Raw genomic sequence first — 22,270 nt, 5'->3', positions numbered from 1 at the left:
CAGGCCAGCTATCCAGGGGAATACAGAGAACCCTGTCATCTTGGCTGCATGAAATCTTTCAGGACCACAAAATACACAGTAGATATGAAGCAGTGACTGACCTATACTTACAAATGTTTTGAACTATGGTGAAAGATAGCAATATTAAAGTCATCTGTGCAGACAGATTTGTACCCTTTAGCACTTCTGAGCTACAATTTAAGGCAGAGTTGCTCAAAGTGCAGCCGAAACATTTAGTGCGGCCCTTCAACTACATAAAATGCATAAATTATGTTTTGATCATCTGCAGTCCTTTTCTTTTTTTAAAGAGATTTTTTGGGGCGGCTTTTGGCCTTTGTTTAGTGGGGCGGATGTGGTGGGCTGTGGGTTACAATTGAGCCTGTGGCTGCTACGTCAGGGACACAGCATTTGTGCATGGGGCACCTGTTCTGCCAAGTGAGCTAGTGGGTGCCCCATCATCTGTGGTCCATTTTAATACTTTCACATTCAATAATGTACATTTAATATGCTGCTCAGGTACTGTTTCAATTTGCGCCCAACAACAAGCGTTTGTTACCCTGGAAATCCAGAGTTCTCGCAAGAGCACAATTTGAATTTGCTCAGCGAGTCACTCTGGCAATCAGTAATGATGCTCATTACCCATGCCGTTGGAGCCGAGCTGCACCAATCACATCGGTGTATCTGATATAGGCGGGACAGAGGTGTGCTAAACAGATGACAACAGCGCTGCAACGACGAAGTCTGGAATCAATCAGTAAACATTGCAAGATGGCTACGGATGAACACCAGCTGTTTGAAACGGCTTTGGCCGCTACAACGAACGAGTTAGACTTGGCTTTTTCTCTAAAAGAGGAACAGAAGGCAGCGCTCGAATCTTTCCTTTGCAAGAAGGGCGTTTTTGCTGTTTTGCCGATAGATACATCAAGAGTCTAATCTACCAGTTAGCTCCACTGGTAGCCAAGCTCTGGATACGTCACCCCGTGTATTGTTCTGATTGGTCGTAGTGTTATCCAATTGCGTGCAGTGATATTTTCAAAGCACGCTTGGTGCCGCCCCTCGAGTTGGGCCATTTGCATTACTCATAGCCAGACCCTAAATCTTTCTAGATTTGGGTCTGGATTTTCAGGCTAAGCGTTTGTAAGGTTAGGAATGGCAGCTTGCGGCATGTCGCAACTGTTGCGAGATTACATACTTTGAGCGGTACTATTGCAGATATCTTAAGTTAGCGATTTATGTGGACTACTGCAGTTTAAAGGTCCAGTGTGTAGGATTTAGTGGCATCTTGTGGTGAGATTGGAGATGGCAACCAACTCAACTCAGTGGGGGACTCTGTGGAAGACGACCCACTCCATATGTAGGAATAAATGGCTCATTCTTAGGTAACAAAAAAATCAGTGATTCTTATTTTAAGATGATTATAAAGTAATGAAAACATACTGTAGTTATGAATATTATACACCATACACTATGTCCTTAAATTCTACACACTAGGACTTAAATGTGGAAATGAGATGGAAAAGCCAGCAGAGCAATAAACGCTGTATGGTTGAGCAGAAAGCAGGTCTCAGGAAGTGTATTAACTTGCTGAGCCTAGGAGGAAATGCCTTATCTGCAAACAGCTAAATTCAGTGCTCACGGAATTCAATGTTAAATGCCATTATGGGCCCAAACACAAATCCTACAACCTTCTTTGTGACCGGCAGTGTTTGTGCTTCAGTGCAACCACCTGAGTTAACTAAATTAACTGTATTTTGTTTGTTTATTTTTGTCTTCTGTGAATCATTTGTGCAGATTATATATAAAGTACTCTTACTGGCCGTTTACTCGCAGAGCTTCTTCTTCTTGGACAACAGAAGATTCCCTCTTCAATAAAGAACCAAACACTAAGTCAGGTAGTATTGTGTTTGAATGTTTATTTAAAGTTATTCCCACTGCGCACCCCCCCCTCCCTGTGTGAAAGCCTAGTCTGAAAGGAGGAGGATACAGGCCACTATAGCGCCACATCAGCACATTTATAAAGAAGGCTACTTGTTTAGTCACAACACCTTCACCCCCCACTGGTTTGGCACTCTGTGCTGCCCTGTGATAACACACTAGCATGATGAGGCTAGTTCATAAAACAACCCTTGGAGAAAGAAGGTCCAATAAGAGACGGGGCTGAGATTAGACAGGGAGTGACTCCAATTAATGAATAGAAAAAAAAGGAGGCAGTATTACTGAATGTCAAGTTCCACAGAGAAAAAAAAAATACAGGGTTGGATGATGCTGAGAGACAGAGAGAAAATATTAAATACAAAGTATCGTCTCTCTCGTCCCTCGATGTGGCTGCTGATCCGCAAGGCGTGCTTTGATGATGTCACTAAAGTTGAACGTTGAGGCTTGTGAACCCCAAAATTCACAGCGTGGTCGTCGTCCTCCAATCAATGACGCAGTTCCTCTCTCCTCCTTCCACACAAAAATGGATGGACTGAAAGAGAAAGAATGACACATTACATACAGATGGAGAATATTTGTGTGTATTTACATTTTGGGTGTGATATTGTATCGTGATGAAACCAGTGATTTACACCCCTAATCATTATACAAGGCAGACTCAAGAATGTGACGAATTCTTCCCGGATGTTGTCAAATAATTGTGTTTTGTTCTATCTCTTTCTCTGAGCACACACACAAGAACAACTTTCATTCATAAAACTGCAGCTGCACGACAAATGAATGACTTGGTTCACAAAAGTTCAGCCATTTTCCACTGAATAGACATTTTCAATCAGAGACACTGTTGTGATTTGCAGCTGCTTTTTCAGAGCAGCACATTCTTAATTACATTCACCTCTGTAGTACTGGGCAGAATAATCATTTCTAAACCTCAAGCAAATAAAACTGAAATCATCTACACGGTCAGACACAATAGAGGGTAAATGTGAAAATATCTTTCAAGTAATTTGGGCAAGTCGACCCTTTAACTGGAACTAAAAATGGCAAAAGCAACGGCTGACTGAAAACTACACAATGACACAAATAAAAATAAAATATGTTTTTCACGTGCAAGTGTTACCTGCGTAGGGGACTACAGATCTCCAAGGGGAATGATTTCTTCGTTGATAAAAAACTCAATGGTCTCCTCCTCCCAGTCGTCCACATTGCTGTCCAGCTCATCAGTGTCCACTCCTGGAAGACACAAACAAACGTCAGCAATTCTCTTAATTAAAGACCATGGAGGGAGACAAGTAAAAGGTTGGTGAGAGAGAATTCCCACCTCCTCTGAGCTCGAGGCGAATGCTCTTCTGTTCCAGATAGGTCTGCTGCGCTGTCTCTCTGTAGCGACGGTAGTCCTCCATCATGGACCTGCGCTTGTCCACCAGCTCCTACTCACAAACCACACACATAAAAAATTCAGCTTCACAGCACAGTGTAATGTCTGCGAATGTAAACATGCAGGCTGTATCACTTCTTATTCCTAAAATCTCTGAAGTGTTAAAGGGGCTCCATAAATAGTTTGTCTTTAATATGGAAACTACAATTATGCTACAATAGATCTAGGGAACTTTAAAATTTCATCTCAAGGCACAAAGATTATTGAACCACAACTTCAAATGTGCTTAAACACACAAACTTGAATCATACTGTATGTTAACACTGTTTGAACTGGATAATGAAGGAGGAGAAAATACAGGAAAGCAGTTGTGAAAGATGCACTCCCAACAAACTACAAAATACAAGGTTCAGAGAGGTGTACAGAGACATCATTATCTGTATCTGTTCAACCAGCTAACACACTAGGCGTTTGAATCACTACTCAGCAAATGACACCTCCTCCTAATGCTTTCTCAGCCCACTGAACAAGTTAGTGAAACCCTTGGGTATAAATAATATCTGTTTTTAATCGAGTCATTTATGCTTTCCGGCATAAAATATTCAGATGCAGGTACATTCCTACGTGAAGATATAGATGTGAACAGTTTGGATCAGGTAAAGACATTAACAGGTCAAACCTTGGAGGCCTTGGACTGGCTCAGACGATCCTTCTGCTCAAAGATCTTGGAGTATTTCTTAAGATCCTTCTTGATCATCTGAAAAAGGAAGAGGATGATATTTAGTGCAAAGAAAGGTTTCACAGCCACATATAAAATAAAAAAAATATGGCAGTACAGTAGCAAGTAATGTGCTGCAACAGTTCTCAGGATGTATTTGTGAGCCTCAGATCAGAGTTAGAATCAGGAGCTGCGAGTGCAGTGTCAGAAAAGTTATTTAGTTTGTCATCACTGGCTCTACACACAGACACAGACACACACAGTAATAGGCTTGGGCGAAATCAATATACACATGCCTTTCTAAGGTTTCACTGGGGTATACACTTCATGACGGTACTTGTGTGGGGTGCTATCTGCTACCCACCCACCAGTGAGTTCGCTACATTCCACAAGTTTTTTCAGTCTAATAAAGGAACAATGTAACCCATGGGATGCCAGGAAAATAGGTGTAGGAATATTTCTTACACCTACTTCTGTATTAAACAAAGAAATACTGCAGTACACCTTCTGAATTCACCAAACTAAGACTGGTTTAATTGCTTTGTTAACTCAGTGAAAAACACTTTATTCAAACTCGACCGACACACAATAAAACTCACCAAAACCGTCTTAGTGTTCCCGCTGTTCCAATAATCATGAACTCTGGTTTGATCAAAATAAACCCTTGATTCACTGATTTAGATGTGAAAATATGCTGGTTTCCCAGCAGTCTCTCTCTGCAGTTGCTTGCGGGCTGTTTACAGCCCTGTAACATTTTCGCCACCACTTTCAGTCGCCATGTTTGTCAGCTCAGTTGCCTGTTACAACAGGAGAGACTGACCTCTGTTGGCGCAGCAAGTGTACTACATATAATACATCCTCAATACAGCCTCTCCATATGAGTTTAATAGAAAGATGTGTGCCTGTATTTTTGACGGACTTGAAAATCATGCCATCAAAAGTTTGAAATATCCTCAAAATAATACCATGATACCACCCAAGCCCACTCAGTATATACAAAGAGATAAAATGGTACCTTGATCTGGTCTGCACTGAGCAGGGTGGGGGGTCTGGGTCTCCACAGCAGCTGACAGAAGCGGTCCTTGTTGTTCTTCTGAAGAAGACGACCCTGGAACGTCCACAGCCAGTACGCATTGTCCACCTAGACACACATAAAAGGTGGTTGTGAGTGCAGGTTCTGTATGAAATTTTCCACCCATTAATGTTCATTTGGTCTGGCAGGGAAAAAAAAGACAAAATTATATGTGGCGTCACAAAGCAGCACGTACCTTGTGGCTCCACCAGGAGACGGAGGTGACCACATAGCGACCAGTTGGGTCCCACTCTACGTCAGAGGCCATGTAGTGCTCTGCTATGTTCATCATGGTGCAGTCTGACGTGTCCACAAAGGCAAGAGCTCCGTTCATACTGCGCACATACAGGAAAATAGATTATACCCAAACACACACAAGATACTGTTCAACTGACGCACATAAATTTAAAATACTGTGAGCCTCAGATCAAAGTTAGAATCAGGAGCTTAGCTCTCATACGAGGTGTCAGAAAAGTTATTTAGTTTGTCATCAGCGGCTTCCTGTGTCTGTTAATCACAGAAATAAAAATACACAGAGAGAAAGAGGGAGGTTTCACTAACCTCCTGAGTCCAGCCAGCACCAAAAACTGTCCCTGGGGGCTCCAGAAGATGCTGTTGGCCTGCTGCTTGTCGAACATCTCTGCAGGAAAAAAGGACAAAAAGTGTCACATACAGTGCTCCCAGATGGTGCAACACAGTGTCAACAGGGCAGTTAGCATACGTCTGTCTGATCTACTCACTTATGAGCTCGATCTTGCCGTTGTTTTTGACATGATAGAAGGAGACGTTGATTCTGGGAGACTCTCCGTGGAGAACAGCGAACTTGCTGCCGTTGGGTTCCCATGCGAATGCAATGATGCTTTCTAAAAAGACAAACACAACAACCAACAGATCAGGGATTTTTTTCCTTTAGAAAACATTGAAAAAGTTATCTTTGGTGTTTATTATGTTCTTACCCTTCATCTCCACCACATCAACAGGAACCTGCTTCTCCCTCATGCGGAAGATTTCGAAGTTGGTGACGACACCCTGAAAAGATTAAGAACTAAATTCAGCATTTCATTTTAATATATTTATTTTATTTTTCCAAGTGACGTCTCAGCTGTTTCCTCTCTTTCGCTTTTCCTCTCTACCTGTGTTCCTTTAGGAGTCCTGTCCACTTTCACACACAGGTAATCTCCATTTCTCTGCCAGTGCAGTTTGCAGTCGACGACGTTGAAGAGGTTGCGCACGCGGATCTCTTGACGGGAAGGCATCTGCATCAGAGTCACTCTGGCTGGGATATCTTTGTCCTCAGGTACCCAGAATGCAATGATGTTGTCACCAGGAGACCATGAGAAGTCCCTGTTGACACAAAAACACGCAGATTATTATCAAAATCTCAAAATTTAACAACTGTAAATTGTAAGAAACAGATTATAAAAGCATCATTCAGGCCTCTTACTTGATTCCTGTAATCTTGAGACTCTTCTTGTCGAGCAGGCCCATAGACTGATGGAGTAGAAACATGGCTTTAGTGTCAATTGAACACTTAACATTAATACAACTTTTTTTTTTTTTTTTTTGGTAAATTTACTTACTGGAGTCTCATAGATGCTCAGTGTGTCTGTGGTCATCCTGGCAAAGAACTTCCCATCGTGGCTCCATCTGTGAACAAATAGATCATAAGGGGCAATTCTTTTCCACAGCGCTTAACACATCAGACGAACGCACATACAACAGCACACAGTAACAACATACAATGACAGACAACAGTACACACTCAGGCCAGTTCAGTGAGGCCTATTGTTGAATGTCACTATGGCTGCGGGGATTAGGCTTCTCCCAAAGCAAGCCCTTCTGCACCCCAGGGCTCTGTACCTGCGCCTGGAGGGCAGTAGGGTAAGGTGGTGATTGAGCAGGTGTGTGATGTTCTGTCCTATTAAGGTTGTAATGGCCTTATTGTTTGGTTAGCAAGGTTGAATGCAGGGAGATGAATAATCCTGGCAGTGGTGCTGGTTATGCATCCGAGTCTGTTGTCCAGTGTCGTTCCGAGGTGTTGGAAATTGTCAAACATTTCAGCTCTTTAGTTATTAGTGAGAATGGGATGCTGTTGTGAGGCCGGACTAATTATAATTTGCAGTGTTAACCCTCTATTCATTCAGTGAATTATGAGCACTGCTGCTAAAATTTCACACAATTATTAATTTCTTGTTTCACCAAGTGCTGGGCTTAGCCCCTCCAAAAACATTCGGACCATGGGAGAGACTGCTGAAGTAAAGACAACATCCAGAGAACATTTTCTGTTAAAACAGATCTGTGCAAATAGCCTTTTAAATGCTCCATTGCTTGGCAATTTGGCCTTGTGTGCTCTGAGTAATTAGGCATGCAGTTAACACAACAGTCATATTTTTAGTTTAATGAAAACTCAACTCCTGGCATTTCTGTGTGGTGTTCTTCACGGCTGGAAATAATGGGAGCAGTGCATGAACTGGCTTTAAAAGTGACGTATTTTCATAAATATGCACAGCTGATCTAATTAATGCCAATGTGGAGAGTGGTTCATGTGAATTTTAAAAGATAACTTACACGTAGTTGGAAAAGTAAGTGATTAATATTTAAAGAAATATAGTGTTACATTGTGAACTGAATTTAATGTAGTGGTCGGTGTTTAATTGGGTTACATTTAAATCACTACAAGAGAAACAGATCTGAAAACAACAATGAAGTAGATGAAATCTTGACTATGAGAGAGAAAAACTGACTTGAAAATGGGCCAGTGTGCAGAGCTCTCGCAGTGGAAACCTCTCTTCTTCTGTCCGGTCAGAATGTCCCAGATGATGATGGCCTGTGGGTCCTCCTTGGTGTCCATCAGTGGACTAAAGGTCACCACATACCTGGAGGACACAACAACCACACATGGAGTTTCAGACAGCTCAGAGACAACACAGTTCATCTTAAATTATCCATCATCCTTTATCAATAAGTACAACTTATCAGCTTAATTGTTTTAAACCAGGACCTTCAGTATTTAGATCAAGTAGCTTGTGAAATCAACATGTAGGTAAATAAAAGTATCAGGCCCAGTGTCGGCAGATGTGCAATATCAAATGACTACAACTGGGAACTATAAAACTCTGCTTCCTTAAAAAGCAAAAAATGAAATCACTATTATGTTAATCTAGTTGAAAATCTACATTTCTCTATTAAGTATGAACCATACTGATCAAATTTTACAGGAAAGGAACAGGAAAACTTAAAATCAAATTGAAAAATGTCAAAAACTGTACAGTTTTTAATGGTTTGCCAACTTAACAGTGCTGGTAAGTGAGAGGGAGACTGTGTTTCTGTGCATTTCTTCTTTGGATGCCACAGATATTGCCACATTTTGCCACATTCCATAATTACAGCTGTATTCTAACAGCTGCATCAGTCTGACATCATCAAACAGTGCATCCATTCACATCACTCAATAACGCTTGAAGCTAATGCTTATACACGCTTCATCCAGTAATGACTAATGCTACGAAGGTGTCAATTAGTACTGCTAAACAGAAATATTGATTACCTCTCACATGGTGAGAAGTCGATGAGGGACACGCCCTGATGGCTGAACCTCTGGATCTGTTTGAACTTCTCGCCGCCCCACAGTGCAATGCCCCGCTGATGGAAGGTGGCCAGGTAGGTGCCTTTAGGAGACCAGCGGACATACGTCTCTGTCCAGCGCTGAAATCAAGGCACACAAAAAAAATTTATAGATTAGTCTGTAAGCCAAACACTACTGTTGAATGACGTTTAACATGACCCCAATTAACCCTTTGTTTCTACTTACTGCTCTCTCTTCAGCTGTGATTGGTTCTTTAGCATCGTTAGAGAAAATGGCGGTCCTCTCTCCAGCTTCGTAGATCACACTGTACTGATCACGGCAGTCAGGGTCCTCAATCCAATGGCGCATATTACCCTGAACAGACAGACATTTTGGCATATTAATTTGTTTTAAAGGGTTAAATAGGGGCATAACTTCACATTTTTATGAGGAGTTCAAAAAGCCTACATTTTAAACTACCTATGATCAGTAAAACAAAGTAGCAGCTGAAAAAAAAAAAAAAAAAACAACTCACAAAATCTTTGAATGGCTGCTTCTCTGGAGTTTCCCACTCATCACTGATGTTCATGTACCTGGAGAAATAAGCAAACAGGATTAATCTCCTTGTCTCACACACATCTGCCACCACATTTGCTGCATTCCTCATCAGACACGGCCCACTTACTTGTCAAAGTCAGTGAAGAGGTTCACCCTGAATGTATGCTGTTTGTCGAGTTTATATCCATCCGCGTTCTTAACTGCCTCAAGGGCCTGGGTGGGACCAGCATACTCCAAGAAGATGTACCTGCATGAGATATTGGTCTGTTTAACATCTTATATCCAACATAGCAAGTGTAATGCCATAACAGAGTACAGAGCAAATTACATACCCTTTGGTCAAGCCATCAGCCTCTGGATAGAATTCAGTGGTGATCTTGCCGAACTTGGAGAAAATCTTGTGTATGACATTCTTGAGTTTCTCCAAGCGCTCCGGGCCCACCTGAGGGACATTGTCCACCACCACCACCGAGTCTATGCCGTCAGCCTCCTGAGGCTTCTCCCTCAGGATGTCATCCAGGAGCTCTGAAGGGAACAGAAAGAAGGTGGAAAGACAGAAGAGAGAAACAGAACTGTTAGTCACTTATTTAATCTGTCTGTGTGAACCTGGGCTTCCAAATACATTTTTGTGCACTGACAGCTCTCAATTTAAACTGTTATGAGACCACTGGCTTCATTTTTTGAGATCATGGGTGTAACTGTCAGTACATTTTTTGCCTTTATTAGACAGCAGCAGAGTAAAAGACACACGGGGAAACATGGGAAGAGGAAGGAGAGGGTACGTGCAGCAAAAATCCTCAGATTGAATTGATTATTATGAGCCCCAACAAAGATGCCACCATGACATATCACTGGCGGGACTTCCATATTTATCAATAGTCTCAGTCGGCGGGATGTAAAGGGCAGTATAGTACAAAAACAGTCCAAGATAGTCTAAAATTATCTGACCTATGGTGTAGCCTACTACACTCTGTTGCCAGTTCAATAGGTACACCAAGTTTAAATTATTACAGTGAGTTCTCAAACTGAGGGGTGGGCTCATCTGGAGGGGCACAGAGCCACTGCAGGTGGGGCGTGGATGACCAGGAAAAAAATATGTAGTGAAACAAAGTTGAATGAATACACAAAACAAGGGTTTGCTGCTGCTGCTATCATGCTGACATTTATTTCACTAAAATTCAATGTGGATCCTTCTTTTGTTAGTTGCATCACCAATTATTGTCAATGACTGATAAAAAAAAAAGAAGTGACAGAAAACGTTTGACAATTGCTGAACTAATGCAATCTAAAGATATAGAGAAATATCAATCTAACTTTATGATTATCTGAAGCTGGAGGTTGTAGTTTGTGATGCTGCTCATACTAATTCTTCATACCAAGAAGTTTTTCTAGTATGTAGTCTATCCTTACTGATGTAGATGATGTGGGCAAAATATATTATCATCACCACAAGCTACAGACTCCAAAAGAACCATAAAACCATGTGTGACCAAATACTGAACATTACACACTTCACATGGGGACATTTTAATGCAGGGCTGTTATGTTAGACTTTACTAATTTCAGCTAGATGACCTTACACACTGTATTTCAGTGTTGCTCGTTTTGCTGGTGTGTCAACTGTTCATGTTTCATCTGCAGACCTGAGGGGCATTATGGATCAGACCACACCACCCTGCGTTGGGATTATCGTTACACTGATGTGAAAGGTATCTAATGTTTCAGACAAACCAGACAACAGGTTCGCAGTGATGGTCTTGGCCTTCATTATCCATGCAGCTATTACAAAATGTTCTTCATTTGTCAACTTCGCACCCGGTTTCGGTTTTTCAACTGACAGCGACAAGGCCACAGTGAGTGTAGTCTGGGTTCTGGGTGAGGTTTTCAATGGGCGTGAGATTACACTGAGATAACGTCGATTAACATTAGCAGATGTTGGGCATATGTTTAAGGAAAATGGCGATGTAACTGTTTAATTCCTAATTATCAGACATTTACATTTGTATACTGAAGCCCGGAGGCTAACAGACAAGCTAACTAGCTTTGTGGCATCTGTAGCCCCGTTAATACGGCTGTTAGCTAACTGTTAGCAACAGGCCGGAAAGCCGGCGCGTTTCCTGCTGCCGCTCACCCTCATCTTCGATGTCATCCACGAAGTCCTCTGGGTCGCTGAAGGAGGGCTCCTCTTCCTCATACTCTGGGTCGTCCACCATATCCACCGTGTCTTGCATTTATCAGCTACTACGAGACGGATTTCTCGCCACAATGGAGCAGAATGACAAAAATTAAGAGGCTGACGGTCCTCGGCCGGTGCGGCACCATGTGCGATTATGCGAAAATGGACGACGTGACGGAAACGGAACTGGCTCGGAGGCCAGGGCGCGCTGCGGGGAAAAATTAGAGTTGTAAAACATAGTGACCGGCGCTGCGCGGCGCCTGCTGTTGTAATGTCACCTATCAGTAAATATACAGATCAGTAAAAAGCGTAGGTGCTCCTGTTACGACGCTCATATTTTACACTGAAAGAAGCGGAAAGCCACGCACCGGTAGATCCGAAACTATTTCCCGCGAGATGGATGTTTAGCAAAACTACAAGGAAAAACTACATTTTGCTATTTAAGCTAGCTGCTCCCTTTCAGTCAATACTACATTACAAAGCTTCTAGCTGTATTTCCATATGTGTACGTCGACGTTAGCTATGTGTGCTAAAGTGTAACTGTTAGCTGTAAAGTTATTAAGGCTCATTAACATTAACACACACACACACACACGCTAGTACCATGGACAGAGAGTGTGTGTCGCTGCTGCCCAGTGTGTGTGAGGTGCTGGCGGACTCAGGGAGGTCTCTGCCCGATGACACCAGCCTGGAGAAACTGGTGGACTGGTTCACAGGGCTCGCCGAGGCTGGTTAGTACTGGAGTTGGTGGGATAGTTTGGTTTTCTGTGATTGTTCCTGCCTTCTGCTCTTCCTGGTTTCATCTCTGTCTGACCTCTTAAGATGGAGCCTTTAGGTGTTTTAGATACTTCTCTGTGGATTACTATAGGTAGATGTGAGGTGAGCTGCAGACAATTAAGTTACTTTACACCCAGGTAACTGTATGGATATAAGGCTGAGCAAAGTGAGCCTTGACCTCGAGGGTCCCCAAAGTTTAAAACCTCACAGTGTGGCAATTCATTTGTGGTAACTTGATTACATTTTGTTTGAGAACATGTACCACCAAATAACACCACGGTTTTGATCTACAGGGTATCATTTATTTTGATTCATAGATAAATCTTTTGTTTAGTCTCCAGCATGTCATAAAATATTGTCACAGCCCAGCTCTTAACTGGGCCAAAAAGGTGAGACACACAGATAAACTAAATAATAAACTATTTTTATTTACCACAAAATATTCAAAACAAACAAACAAACACCATAAAATTTCAATTAGTAGTCCAGGACATTATTTGCTTTAATCACTAAAATCAACAGGCCTATATTTGGGACAGGCCTTTAATTCCTTTCAAACAAAACTGTTGCTCAGCAAAGATGGGAAATACAATCAAGTTGTTTATTTAAACCAGTATGAATATTGCTTGTTTAAATATTAGGCTTCATATAACATATAAGTTATCAATCATTAATTCAATTTAGCTCCACCAGAGTTATGGTACTCAGGGATTACAGCACCCAGCATACCAACACAACACCACTTTATCCTGTTAAAACAATACTCACAACTTGGATTCATTTTGATCAAAAACCCTTTTCATTCTTTTGATCTGAGGACCCTTACGGACTAAAGGAATATAAATAATTTACAGGGTAATCGAGGAATAGAAATATAATTGTAGGTAGCCAACAACCTGGTTTTATACATCTGAAGAACTGCTACTACTTGTACAAAAAAAATGAGCTGCTTGGCAACCACATCAGGTCTTTAACTGAGGCAGGCGATTATTTGTCTAAATGTGTAGCCACAACAGGCTAGTAAAAGGGACTGGGTATTTAATTGGAACTAGGCTTTTGATTGACGTTTTACGGTAGATTGTAGTAATCTGTGAAGTCAGTACAGCATGAACAGACAAGTAAAAATGTGCTGCATGGATGCTCCACTGTGAAAACAAAGATTAAGAAATAAAAGCCACAGCACTGAGGGGATGAAAGGAAATCTGCCCACAGGACTGACTGCTGCTTTTATATGCATGTGGCACACTGGTCCCAGCTGTGTCCTATGCTGCTGATTAACCTCCAACAGGTCTGCAGCTCTGGAGACAGAAAGCACAGTAACAGCATAATGAACCAAGAAAAGGGGCTGTCACAACAGTAAAAAAAAATGCCACAGTTCACCAGAGTCCAAGGTGATACAGTAATTGTTTTCCAACAGTCCAAAACATAAAGAAATTCAGTATAATATCACATTGGACGAAGAAAAGCAGCAAATGGTCACATTTGAGAGGCTGGAATCAATGAATATTTATTAATTTTTGCTTAAAATCTGAGTCAAATGATTGTAGCTGCCAATTCATTTTTTTGTCAGTAGACTAGTTAATGAAACTGCCACTGTCTCATGTTGACCTTTTCCCCTGATGAAGGTGTATCTCTGCCGGAGGCCTGCCCATGTCTGCTTGAATTCATATCCACTGTGGTTCGTAACACAGCTTCAGACCCCGGTGTCCTCTCCTTCTCTCTCAGACTCACCGGACTGATGGCTGCCACTCAGGACGGCTTCAAAATGCTTCAGGTAGAGTTAACAACACTTTGTACTTTTACTAAATTGTTACAAACAATTTCTGACATTGGTGATGTCCCCTCGGCAGGAACACTCTGTTCTGAATCAGGTCTTCAATCTTCAGCACTGGCAGGATGCAGGACTCTGGGAGGATCCATGTTTACGAATCGGCTGGATCCAGGGCTTAAGGAGCATGCTGCAGCACCCTAAGGCTCTCAGTTTTTTTGTACAATCAGGTGACTCTTCATGCAGGAAATGAGATCATCTCTCCTAATATGTAATATATTATAAAGGACAATTTGATGAGAGGGAGACAGGCAATATTTAGGAATAAAGACTAAGAATTTAACCAATTGGTAACTAAAATCTGTCTTCCTCACTCCAGATTTCATTGGACCGCTCCTACAACTCCAGACAGACACCAGTCTATTCATCGCCTCAGCTGCCAATCAAATGCTCGCCCACATCCTGCTCTTCTTTCAGCCGGTCTCCTCTGCAGGATGTAACGGCGTAGCTAAGAAGGAAGAAGAAGAAGACAGGAGGACACATGTCTCCATCACAGACTCAGAAGACCCAGCCCTCACCCTGGAAACCAGCGCAGAGTACACCACTGTTGTCACGGTAATGTCAGAGTACCTCAAGGAGTCACTGGTTCCCCCAGAAAACACAAAGCTCCATCAGAGTCTGCAGATCCTCAAACTGCTGGCCCTGCTCCTGGCTCAGGCAGGGCCTCCTCTGCGGGACGAGCTGCTCCAGACAGTCGCAGACTCTCTGCAGGAACTGGTGACAGCAGGCTGCAGTCAGCTCACTCTACCTCTGATGGACGTCATTCTGGCTGCATGCAGGTAGACTTGCTCTCTCATATGAACGCAAACACAGTGTAACATGGGAAAATTCAGTTTAAAGACTTGAATTTATATGTTTTGTGCAAGAAGAGAAATTGAAGTTTGTTTGATATTGTCTGCCATCACTGCAACACAGCACAGTGAGAAGTGTTCACACATTCAAACCTCTGTCTGTGAGCTTCTGTAAAGCCTGCTAATTAAATGTCAGTGCTGTAACAGCAATTAACCTTTATCAATGTCTCAGACTATGACATGTTAGGTCCTTAAATTCGAGGGGAATTTGGCAAAAAAAGTATTTTAAAAGTCTTCGAATTTGATGTTTAGGAAGAGCGTGGGAACTCTGTAAAAAGCAAACATATGATGGAATAAAATAGATCTGAATCTGTAAGTGCCCCCTCAGATTGACATCTGTAACTTTATGGCACACTTTGCAATTTTCCCAGCTCACATAGGTGACTGTCACACACCAGTGGTGCTGATTTCAACGCTGTTATTGTATTTAACCTTTATTTAACCAGAATAACCTCTTGAGATTAAAAGGAGGAGGGTTTTCAAGACGGTCCTGGCCAAGACAGGCAGCAATATAAGTTACAGACAGACAACGTACAAGAAAATACAGAATAAAAATGCACAACTCTAAAACAAGCAATGTAAAACACAAAGTAAGATTACTATAAAGAAAAGCCAAAAAGTATGTCAATGTATATTAGAAGTCAACCATAAAAATGCAAAAAGGGTAGCTACAAATTATTTCAAAGACCAGCTAAGCTATGCCTGGCATATAGTATATATTCATTAAAAATACTGAGTCAAAGGAACAGTTCAGAGAAGCTGAAACGACTCCCCCCACTTGCACTCTCACAGAGCACCTGCTGTATAAATATAGCATAAAAAGAACAAGGGGATATTTCATTGTGATAATAGCATAGAGCTGAAACAGTCAGTCAATCAGAATCAGAAGCAGTTTTATTGCCAAATAGATTTTCACATAAACAGAATTAGCCTTGGTTTTGTGGTGCATAACTGGCACAATAAACCTAGTAAGAGAGAAGAAAAACAAGCACAGCAAAAAGTCAAGAACTAGTTAAACAGAAGAAAATTATTCACAACATATGACACCCTTTACAATGAGAGGATTCAGTGTTAAACAGTGTCCATGTTTGTCTTCAGCAGCTCGGGCACAGATGAACGTGTCCCAGACCAACGCGTCGCCCATCTTCTGTCGTCCATGTTGAACATTAACAAACCCGCTGACCTCATGCACGCTGCAGCTGCTTTTCTTCGCAGAGGTCACCAGTAAGCATCTGTTAACAACTTCACACTCACATACAGAATGTGGCTTCAGTGTCACCAATATGAGAATTGTAGTTTGGTTTTTGGCACCAAGTTATACAAGAAAACCAATATTTATTCACCTATGGGTGCTGCTTTCTTTTTCCTCTGTGTTTCTCTCCAGTGATGCAGTCCACACAGCCCGGGCAGTAAGAATACTACTGCTACCCCTGGACGTTATAACTGGTCAGACTCTACTGGGCACAAACACCACTGGTAAAACACACAGGAACACTCTATAATAAAGAAAGAAAACAGTCTGTAGTGTCTTTATAACTAAATATGTTTTTGTTCCTGCAGCAGACGAGCATCAGTTAATGGCGGAGCAGATGAAGAGTAAAACCTCCTGCATCTCTATGACATGTGTCTGCCTGACAAACACACCACTGATCACACTCAAGGTGAGGCTATAAGGACAAAACGGAGGACAAGAAACTATATCCTTCATGTGAAGCAGACTAACGTCGCTGTCTCTCTCTCTCTCTCTGTCTTTTGTCCTCAGCCTTCCAGCATCCTCCCCTGTCCTCCACAGCTAATTGTCACTGCAGTTTTATCATTGTTAAGAATCTGCAGTGGCGTCTCTTTCTCCTCATCCGCTGGTTGCAGTGAGGTTTGCGGGAATGTAATCGGCAGTGGCAAAGTTCAGAAGTGTGCCCTAGAGGCTCTGACGGCTCTCAGCAGCAGCCCAGGTAACGCTGTGTGTTTATGTGGGGTGATCCAAATAGAAAAATGTTCTCCTCTCTTTTACCAACCACTTTTACGTCAGCGTGAGGGAAAACTTTATTGGAGAGGAAGCCACAGTGGCAACAGAGTTTGAAGGGGACCTATTATGCTCTTTTTCAGGTTCATACTTTTGGTTTCTACCAGAACATGTTTACATGCTACACTGGTCAACAAACACTTTATTTTCCTCATGCCGTCTGAGCCGGAACTCCTCTATTTAATCTCTGTCTGAAATGCTCCATTTTAGCGCCTGTCTCCTTAAGCATCCCTTGCAAAAAGTCCAGTCTGCTCTGACTGGTCAGCATTTAAGGGTCTTCTGTATCTTAACGTCTCTGCACTGCCATTAAAGCTGGGAAATGACTGTAACAGAGTATAGCTGCACTTTCTACTGTGGGAAATCAGCAGTAAACGTTTCTAAGTGTGACTGGACATGTTCAAGCAGGAGTATGATCCAATATTAGGGAAAATTTAAAACATCAGCAACCAAATTTACACATTTCCCAGCATATGGCTTCATGTTGCCGTGGAGCTATGGAGCAGATGACCATATAAAGAAATCTGTCACGAGCTGTTTGTCTTCAAAGTAGAAAAAAAAGTTGGAAACTGAGTAATACTGGAAGCATAAAGCTGAACAGTACAGATGATCATAAGTCATGTTCTCAGCACTGAGAAGCTGAATCTCAAATAAAATAACTTAACAATTTGTAGGATTCTCCAGCAAAACAGAGTAAAGTAAGATAAAATATCATCATATACTGACACAAAAACAAATGCGATAAAACTTTATGATATATGATATGTGTTCAGTGTGTGAAAGTGATGTCAAGGTGAAAGTATTTAGCACGTATCCTCCATCTTGTGTGTTTCAGGAGCGAAGGAGAAAGTCAGTGAGGTGTTCACAGCTCTGATACAGTATCTGGACAATCCTGGCTCTGACCCCACTGTAAGTTGTGTTTCCTGTTTATGCATATTTGAATACAACTTATTTTGTCACTGACTTTCAACTACAACTGGAGAGCAGTGACCTAGCTCACTAAATGTCTTTACCATACGTGACTGGTGCACTTCTAGCTTGTGTTGGTTCGATGACAAAGATGCCGTGACACCTTGATCTCTTTATGGATTACCTCAGTTTATTCAGACAGACACCTAGGGAAAGAGAACCTCCATGTTAATCACACTGCCCACTCTAGCTCTTACACACATAAATCATACACAACAGAAGTAAGCTTCATTTACCACAACTTAACCCAGCAACACACACTCTTAAAACAACTGTTTCTAAGTGTCAGCTTGTTGAAATCGATATATATAAACAGGTTGTGACATACATTATAACATTATGGGGAAGGAAAATATAAATAGTAAATGGCTGTTTGTCTGGTTACATGAGCGTCTCTAACCACTAGAGAACTCCTCCACACTGACTGCTCCATATCTGAATTCATAAAGTCACAGTGAGATGTAGTCTCAGTCTCTTAGTATGTGGGTTACAAACTTATGCGTGAAGGATCTGTCTCACGTCGTTTTCTATCATTGTAATGACTCTGTCTGTGTTTCTTAGGTACTTCACAAGTCCTACCAGGTCTTAGTAAAGTGGATGAGTGTGTGCACAGACCTCTCCTTTATTACAGACCAGCTCAGACAAGGTAATGTGTCACCAGCAGCCTCGTCACTGAAGCTCATAAATACTTGTGGCTATACACAGGCATGTGTTACTGAAATTATGTTTCCATGTATTAGATCTTGTTGAGGTAGTGAGGAAGCGCGTGTGTGACATGCGTTGGGAGGTGAGAGACTCAACAGTGGAGTTTCTGGGACACCTGGCAGGTGTGCCGGTTCCCCCGAAATCAGCCGAGGAGGAGGAGGTGTGTGACGTGTCTGATGCTCTGCTGGGCAGCTGTTGTACCACTCCTCTACTGAGGGAGGCACTCCAGGATATGGAGAGTTATGTGAGAGCCAGCGCCGTCTCTGCACTGGCAAAGACACTGAGACACAGCTGGCAGCAGGGGGCAGCACTCACTCAGGAGGAGGTAGGCAGAAAAAGATTTACATTTGGCTCTGATGGGGATGAACTGTGGTGTGGTGGGCATGTATCAGATGTTGGTCCTTCTTCTATCCATCCAATCAGTCATGAGTTTGGATGTTTTAACAGAAGCTTCTACCTCACTTTTCTGCCACATTACAGTATCGTAATATAAACTTTTATCATTTTATCTTATTGTAAAGTGAGCCTTAATGTTGATCCTACCTTGTCTTATGTTCTGGTCATGCCCAACTTTCCACACGTACTGGGTTGTCATGACCTTCGCCTTCCACCTTGCCACCATTTCTAGAATAATCAGAAGCAGAACTTCTCATTCATGCATTCATCTCATCCAGACTGGATAACTTATTGCACTCTTCTCAGGCCTTCCTCTCTGTAGATTTACAAGAATACCAACTAGCCCAAAATGCAGCCACCAGGATCCTTACTAAACCACATTTAAACACGTAGTACTGATTCTGCCCTTACATCACTGAATCCCTATTTTATCTTGTGTTTTGTAGTTTGTTCACACCTTAAATTTACCCATGTACGCTCAGATCACTGAGTAGATGGAAGATTAAAAGTGATCTATTGGTGGCAGAGCACATTCTTATCTTACCCAATCAGAGGCAAACACTGTTGAGACTTTTCTCTTCGCTCTTATAATGGTTTTTGTCCTTTATTTACAGTCTTCTCTGTAAATAAGCAGTGGAAACTCATTTATTGTTTGCACGTATATTTGAGTATTTGTATAGTTAGCATTGTTATGTGTCTCTTTCTGTAATAGTCTTCTTTATTATTTTGTGATCTGTATTTACACTCAAAATAACTTCAGTGTTGTAAGCTTCAATGTTTGTTTTCAGACAAGTAAATATCAGTAGATAAATACCTCTGTACATGGAAAGATAAAGACAAAGTAATAGGGATTAAAAAAAAAAAAGTAAAAAAAGACTTAAAGGTCCAGTGTGTAGGATTTAGCGGCATCTGTTGGCAGGAATAGTATATAATATTCATAACTATGTTTTCATTTCTTTATAATCACCTCTCTCATGGAGTCCGCCATGTTGTTTCTATAGTCGCACAGAATGGACAAACCGAACACTGGCTCTAGATCGGGCCATTCAACGCTAGATGTCCCCCGCACACTAGACCTTTAATTAAATCAATAAATAAATAATAAAAAAAATAATAATAAATAAATAAAAAACTAAATAAAAAAGTGATATAAATAAATTAATGACAACAATAAAAATAAAATGAATTAAACAATGAAAATAAAGATATAAATGAAATAAAATTAAGAGATATTGTCAGTGATACAGACTCGACTCTTATTAATAAACGTGTGTCTTCCCAGACTGAAATCGTGGGCCGGCTGCTTGAGATCCTCTCCCAGGACACAGAGGGATTCCCCAGGAGGGCCGTTGTGCAATACTTCATCGCCTGGTTCTCTGTCCACGTCTCACACTCGCCTCCATCGTCGTCATCCTCCGCCTCTCTCCTGATGCAGTGTGTGCGCTCCGTCCTCTCACAAGGGAGCGCCGATCTGGACTGGGAGGTCAAAGTTCACACCCTGGAGCTGGCCGAGCTGCTGCTGGACAAAGCCTTTTCAGGTCACCGGGGTTACAGGAATGGCTCAGACGTAAATCGTGCCCCGCCGCACCCCTATGGTGTGATTTCTGAGCAGACTTACACACTTCACTCTCACACTGGTACACACACGGAGGGAGTGGAGTCAGATTTGGCCGGTGTGGTCGAGCAGGGAGTCGTCTCAGCGTTGTTGAGCGGTCTGGTTGACTGTGATAGACCTGTTGCTCTGAAGGCCTGCCGACTGTTGATAACACTCAGAGACACAGTCTGCCCTCCGTCGCTAGGGGCCCTGGATGCAACTGCTGCCATGGCAACAGTGTCCTGTGAGCTGCCTGGCTGGGGCTGGGGGCAGGAGATCAGACGGATACTGGGGATGAAGGAAAGCGATCGGGCCACAGAGACAGACACCGCAGCACAGAGGAGTTTCAGTGAAGCAGATGAGGGAGGTGACGGTGTGACTGTGAGTGTGTGTGAGACGTTGAGGTCTCTGGGTTTAGACGAGAGGCTGGACGTCCTGACTCAAAGCAGCGACCACATCCATAACTCCCCCCTGTCTCTGCTGCAGGACATACTGACTGCGAGTGCTGCTCACACACATCCAGACACACAGCAGGGGCAAGAGGTCATAGTGGACTGCTACTGACGCACATGCATACACATGCTGCCTTATGGTGGTTTGATATTAGTAATTAACAACACACTTAACTCAGGGTGCCTTTCCCTCCATGATTTTGTGATATTTTGGGTAATCTAGCAAAAAAAAAAAAATCATCCTTATTTTTACTGTTTTATACCTGTGTACTGTCTCCATACAGACCTGAGATCTCAGGCTCAGCAATATCTATATGTCAGCAATTTCATGATTTTTGATGTCACATAAAAAATTTGGATGAACGCTATATCGACCTTTTATTGACCATCAATTAATGAGCCATCTGGTTGTGAAATTTCTTAACATTTAATATTATACTTCCATTAAATACTGTGCAAGAAGCTGTTGATCTTTGTTGGCTATTTTCCTGATTTTTAAGATGCATTGATACAGTGCAATAACGCTTGTCTCTACACCCACTCACCAATCAGAGTTCTGCACAGGCCTAAGACTGAGAGTTGATCAGACCCGGACCCGTGTCTTTACAACCCGACCTGACTGATGCTGTCAAAATTTGTATCTATGCTTCATTTCATCCATTACTCATCTTTAGCTCAGCAGGATTCAACTCGTGCCTCCTTTGTGCATCCACACATGGGTGCAGATGATTAGGACAGTCACATGTTGTCCCAGGGGCTGTGCAGTGAAAGCAGCACACGAGACAGCTGTATTGATTCAAATTGAAAATTTGCCTGAAAAAACACCAAAAAACACTCTTTAAACATGTTCTGTGTAGATTTGTCTGTGAAGGAGAAGAAAGAGAAATGAAGACAAACAGACACATTGTTGGGTTTGTGTCTGGCAGCAGAACTCACTGAACTCATTCTCATATTAACATGTCCTCAATGTTGGAATACAGTTAAGTACATTTACTCATGTGCTGTTCTAATGTACAGTTTTGAGGCACTTGTACTTTACTTGAGTATTTTTATTTTATGCTACCTTACACTTCTACTGCCTTACATTTTAGAGGGAAATATTGTATTTTTACTCCACTACATTTCAATAACTTCAGTTACTAGTTGTTTTGCATATTAGGATTACTAATACAAAGTATAAACAACAAACTTCAAAATCAAATCTTCGCAAACAGATTTTATATTCACCATCCAGTTTTCCTGTCTTTTCAAAAACTTGTCCCAGTGCAGTCTAATAGAA

General features: G+C 41.9%; 2 protein-coding genes and 2 non-coding genes across 6 annotated transcripts; 1 reads left to right on the top strand and 3 right to left on the bottom strand.

Annotated features, from left to right (window-relative positions):
* Nucleotides 1–1,893: 1,893 nt before the first annotated feature.
* eif3ba (eukaryotic translation initiation factor 3, subunit Ba) lies at nt 1,894–11,579 on the bottom strand. Its single transcript, XM_049571186.1, has 19 exons — nt 11,358–11,579; nt 9,559–9,751; nt 9,354–9,473; nt 9,204–9,261; nt 8,915–9,043; nt 8,651–8,808; nt 7,848–7,979; nt 6,684–6,750; nt 6,548–6,594; nt 6,237–6,447; nt 6,060–6,132; nt 5,844–5,966; nt 5,665–5,743; nt 5,300–5,438; nt 5,047–5,172; nt 3,993–4,070; nt 3,257–3,365; nt 3,056–3,168; nt 1,894–2,467 (listed from the first exon to the last, which is right to left on the bottom strand). Exons 1-18 carry the CDS (start codon nt 11,455–11,457, stop codon nt 3,068–3,070), a joined length of 2,043 nt encoding a protein of 680 aa, XP_049427143.1. The 5' UTR covers nt 11,458–11,579; the 3' UTR covers nt 1,894–2,467; nt 3,056–3,067.
* LOC125886677 (small nucleolar RNA SNORD60) lies at nt 4,193–4,268 on the bottom strand. Its single transcript, XR_007449086.1, has one exon. It is a non-coding gene; the product is annotated as a small nucleolar RNA SNORD60 (small nucleolar RNA).
* LOC125886675 (small nucleolar RNA SNORD60) lies at nt 5,521–5,602 on the bottom strand. Its single transcript, XR_007449084.1, has one exon. It is a non-coding gene; the product is annotated as a small nucleolar RNA SNORD60 (small nucleolar RNA).
* Nucleotides 11,580–11,681: 102 nt separating the features above from the next.
* brat1 (BRCA1-associated ATM activator 1) lies at nt 11,682–21,632 on the top strand. 3 transcript variants are annotated; one of them, XM_049571184.1, is made up of 12 exons: nt 11,682–12,133; nt 13,805–13,953; nt 14,030–14,177; nt 14,327–14,786; nt 15,960–16,082; nt 16,243–16,334; nt 16,419–16,519; nt 16,621–16,807; nt 17,711–17,784; nt 18,406–18,490; nt 18,585–18,874; nt 20,228–21,632. In XM_049571184.1, exons 1-12 carry the CDS (start codon nt 12,007–12,009, stop codon nt 21,101–21,103), a joined length of 2,712 nt encoding a protein of 903 aa, XP_049427141.1. In that variant the 5' UTR covers nt 11,682–12,006; the 3' UTR covers nt 21,104–21,632. The 3 variants fall into 3 exon arrangements, with proteins under 3 accessions (XP_049427141.1, XP_049427142.1, XP_049427140.1); XM_049571185.1 differs by having other exon boundaries at nt 15,957–16,082; nt 16,422–16,519; XM_049571183.1 differs by having other exon boundaries at nt 15,957–16,082.
* Nucleotides 21,633–22,270: the final 638 nt, after the last annotated feature.

This window comes from Epinephelus fuscoguttatus, linkage group LG3, assembly GCF_011397635.1.
Source record: "Epinephelus fuscoguttatus linkage group LG3, E.fuscoguttatus.final_Chr_v1".
Taxonomy (NCBI): Eukaryota; Metazoa; Chordata; class Actinopteri; order Perciformes; family Serranidae; genus Epinephelus; species Epinephelus fuscoguttatus.
This window is presented reverse-complemented; position numbering and strand designations above follow the sequence as displayed.

Excerpts from the sequence above, each read along its gene's own strand:
- brat1 (XM_049571183.1), top strand. The coding sequence starts at position 12,007 with ATGGACAGAGAGTGTGTGTCGCTGCTGCCCAGTGTGTGTGAGGTGCTG. Across the intron at positions 13,954-14,029 it reads ACGGCTTCAAAATGCTTCAG|GAACACTCTGTTCTGAATCA; the intron begins GTAGAGTTAACA and ends TCCCCTCGGCAG. Across the intron at positions 14,787-15,956 it reads GTCATTCTGGCTGCATGCAG|CAGCTCGGGCACAGATGAAC; the intron begins GTAGACTTGCTC and ends GTTTGTCTTCAG.
- eif3ba (XM_049571186.1), bottom strand. The coding sequence starts at position 11,457 with ATGCAAGACACGGTGGATATGGTGGACGACCCAGAGTATGAGGAAGAG. Across the intron at positions 6,751-7,847 it reads GCACACTGGCCCATTTTCAA|ATGGAGCCACGATGGGAAGT; the intron begins GTCAGTTTTTCT and ends ATTTGTTCACAG. Across the intron at positions 4,071-5,046 it reads TCAGTGCAGACCAGATCAAG|ATGATCAAGAAGGATCTTAA; the intron begins GTACCATTTTAT and ends TTCCTTTTTCAG.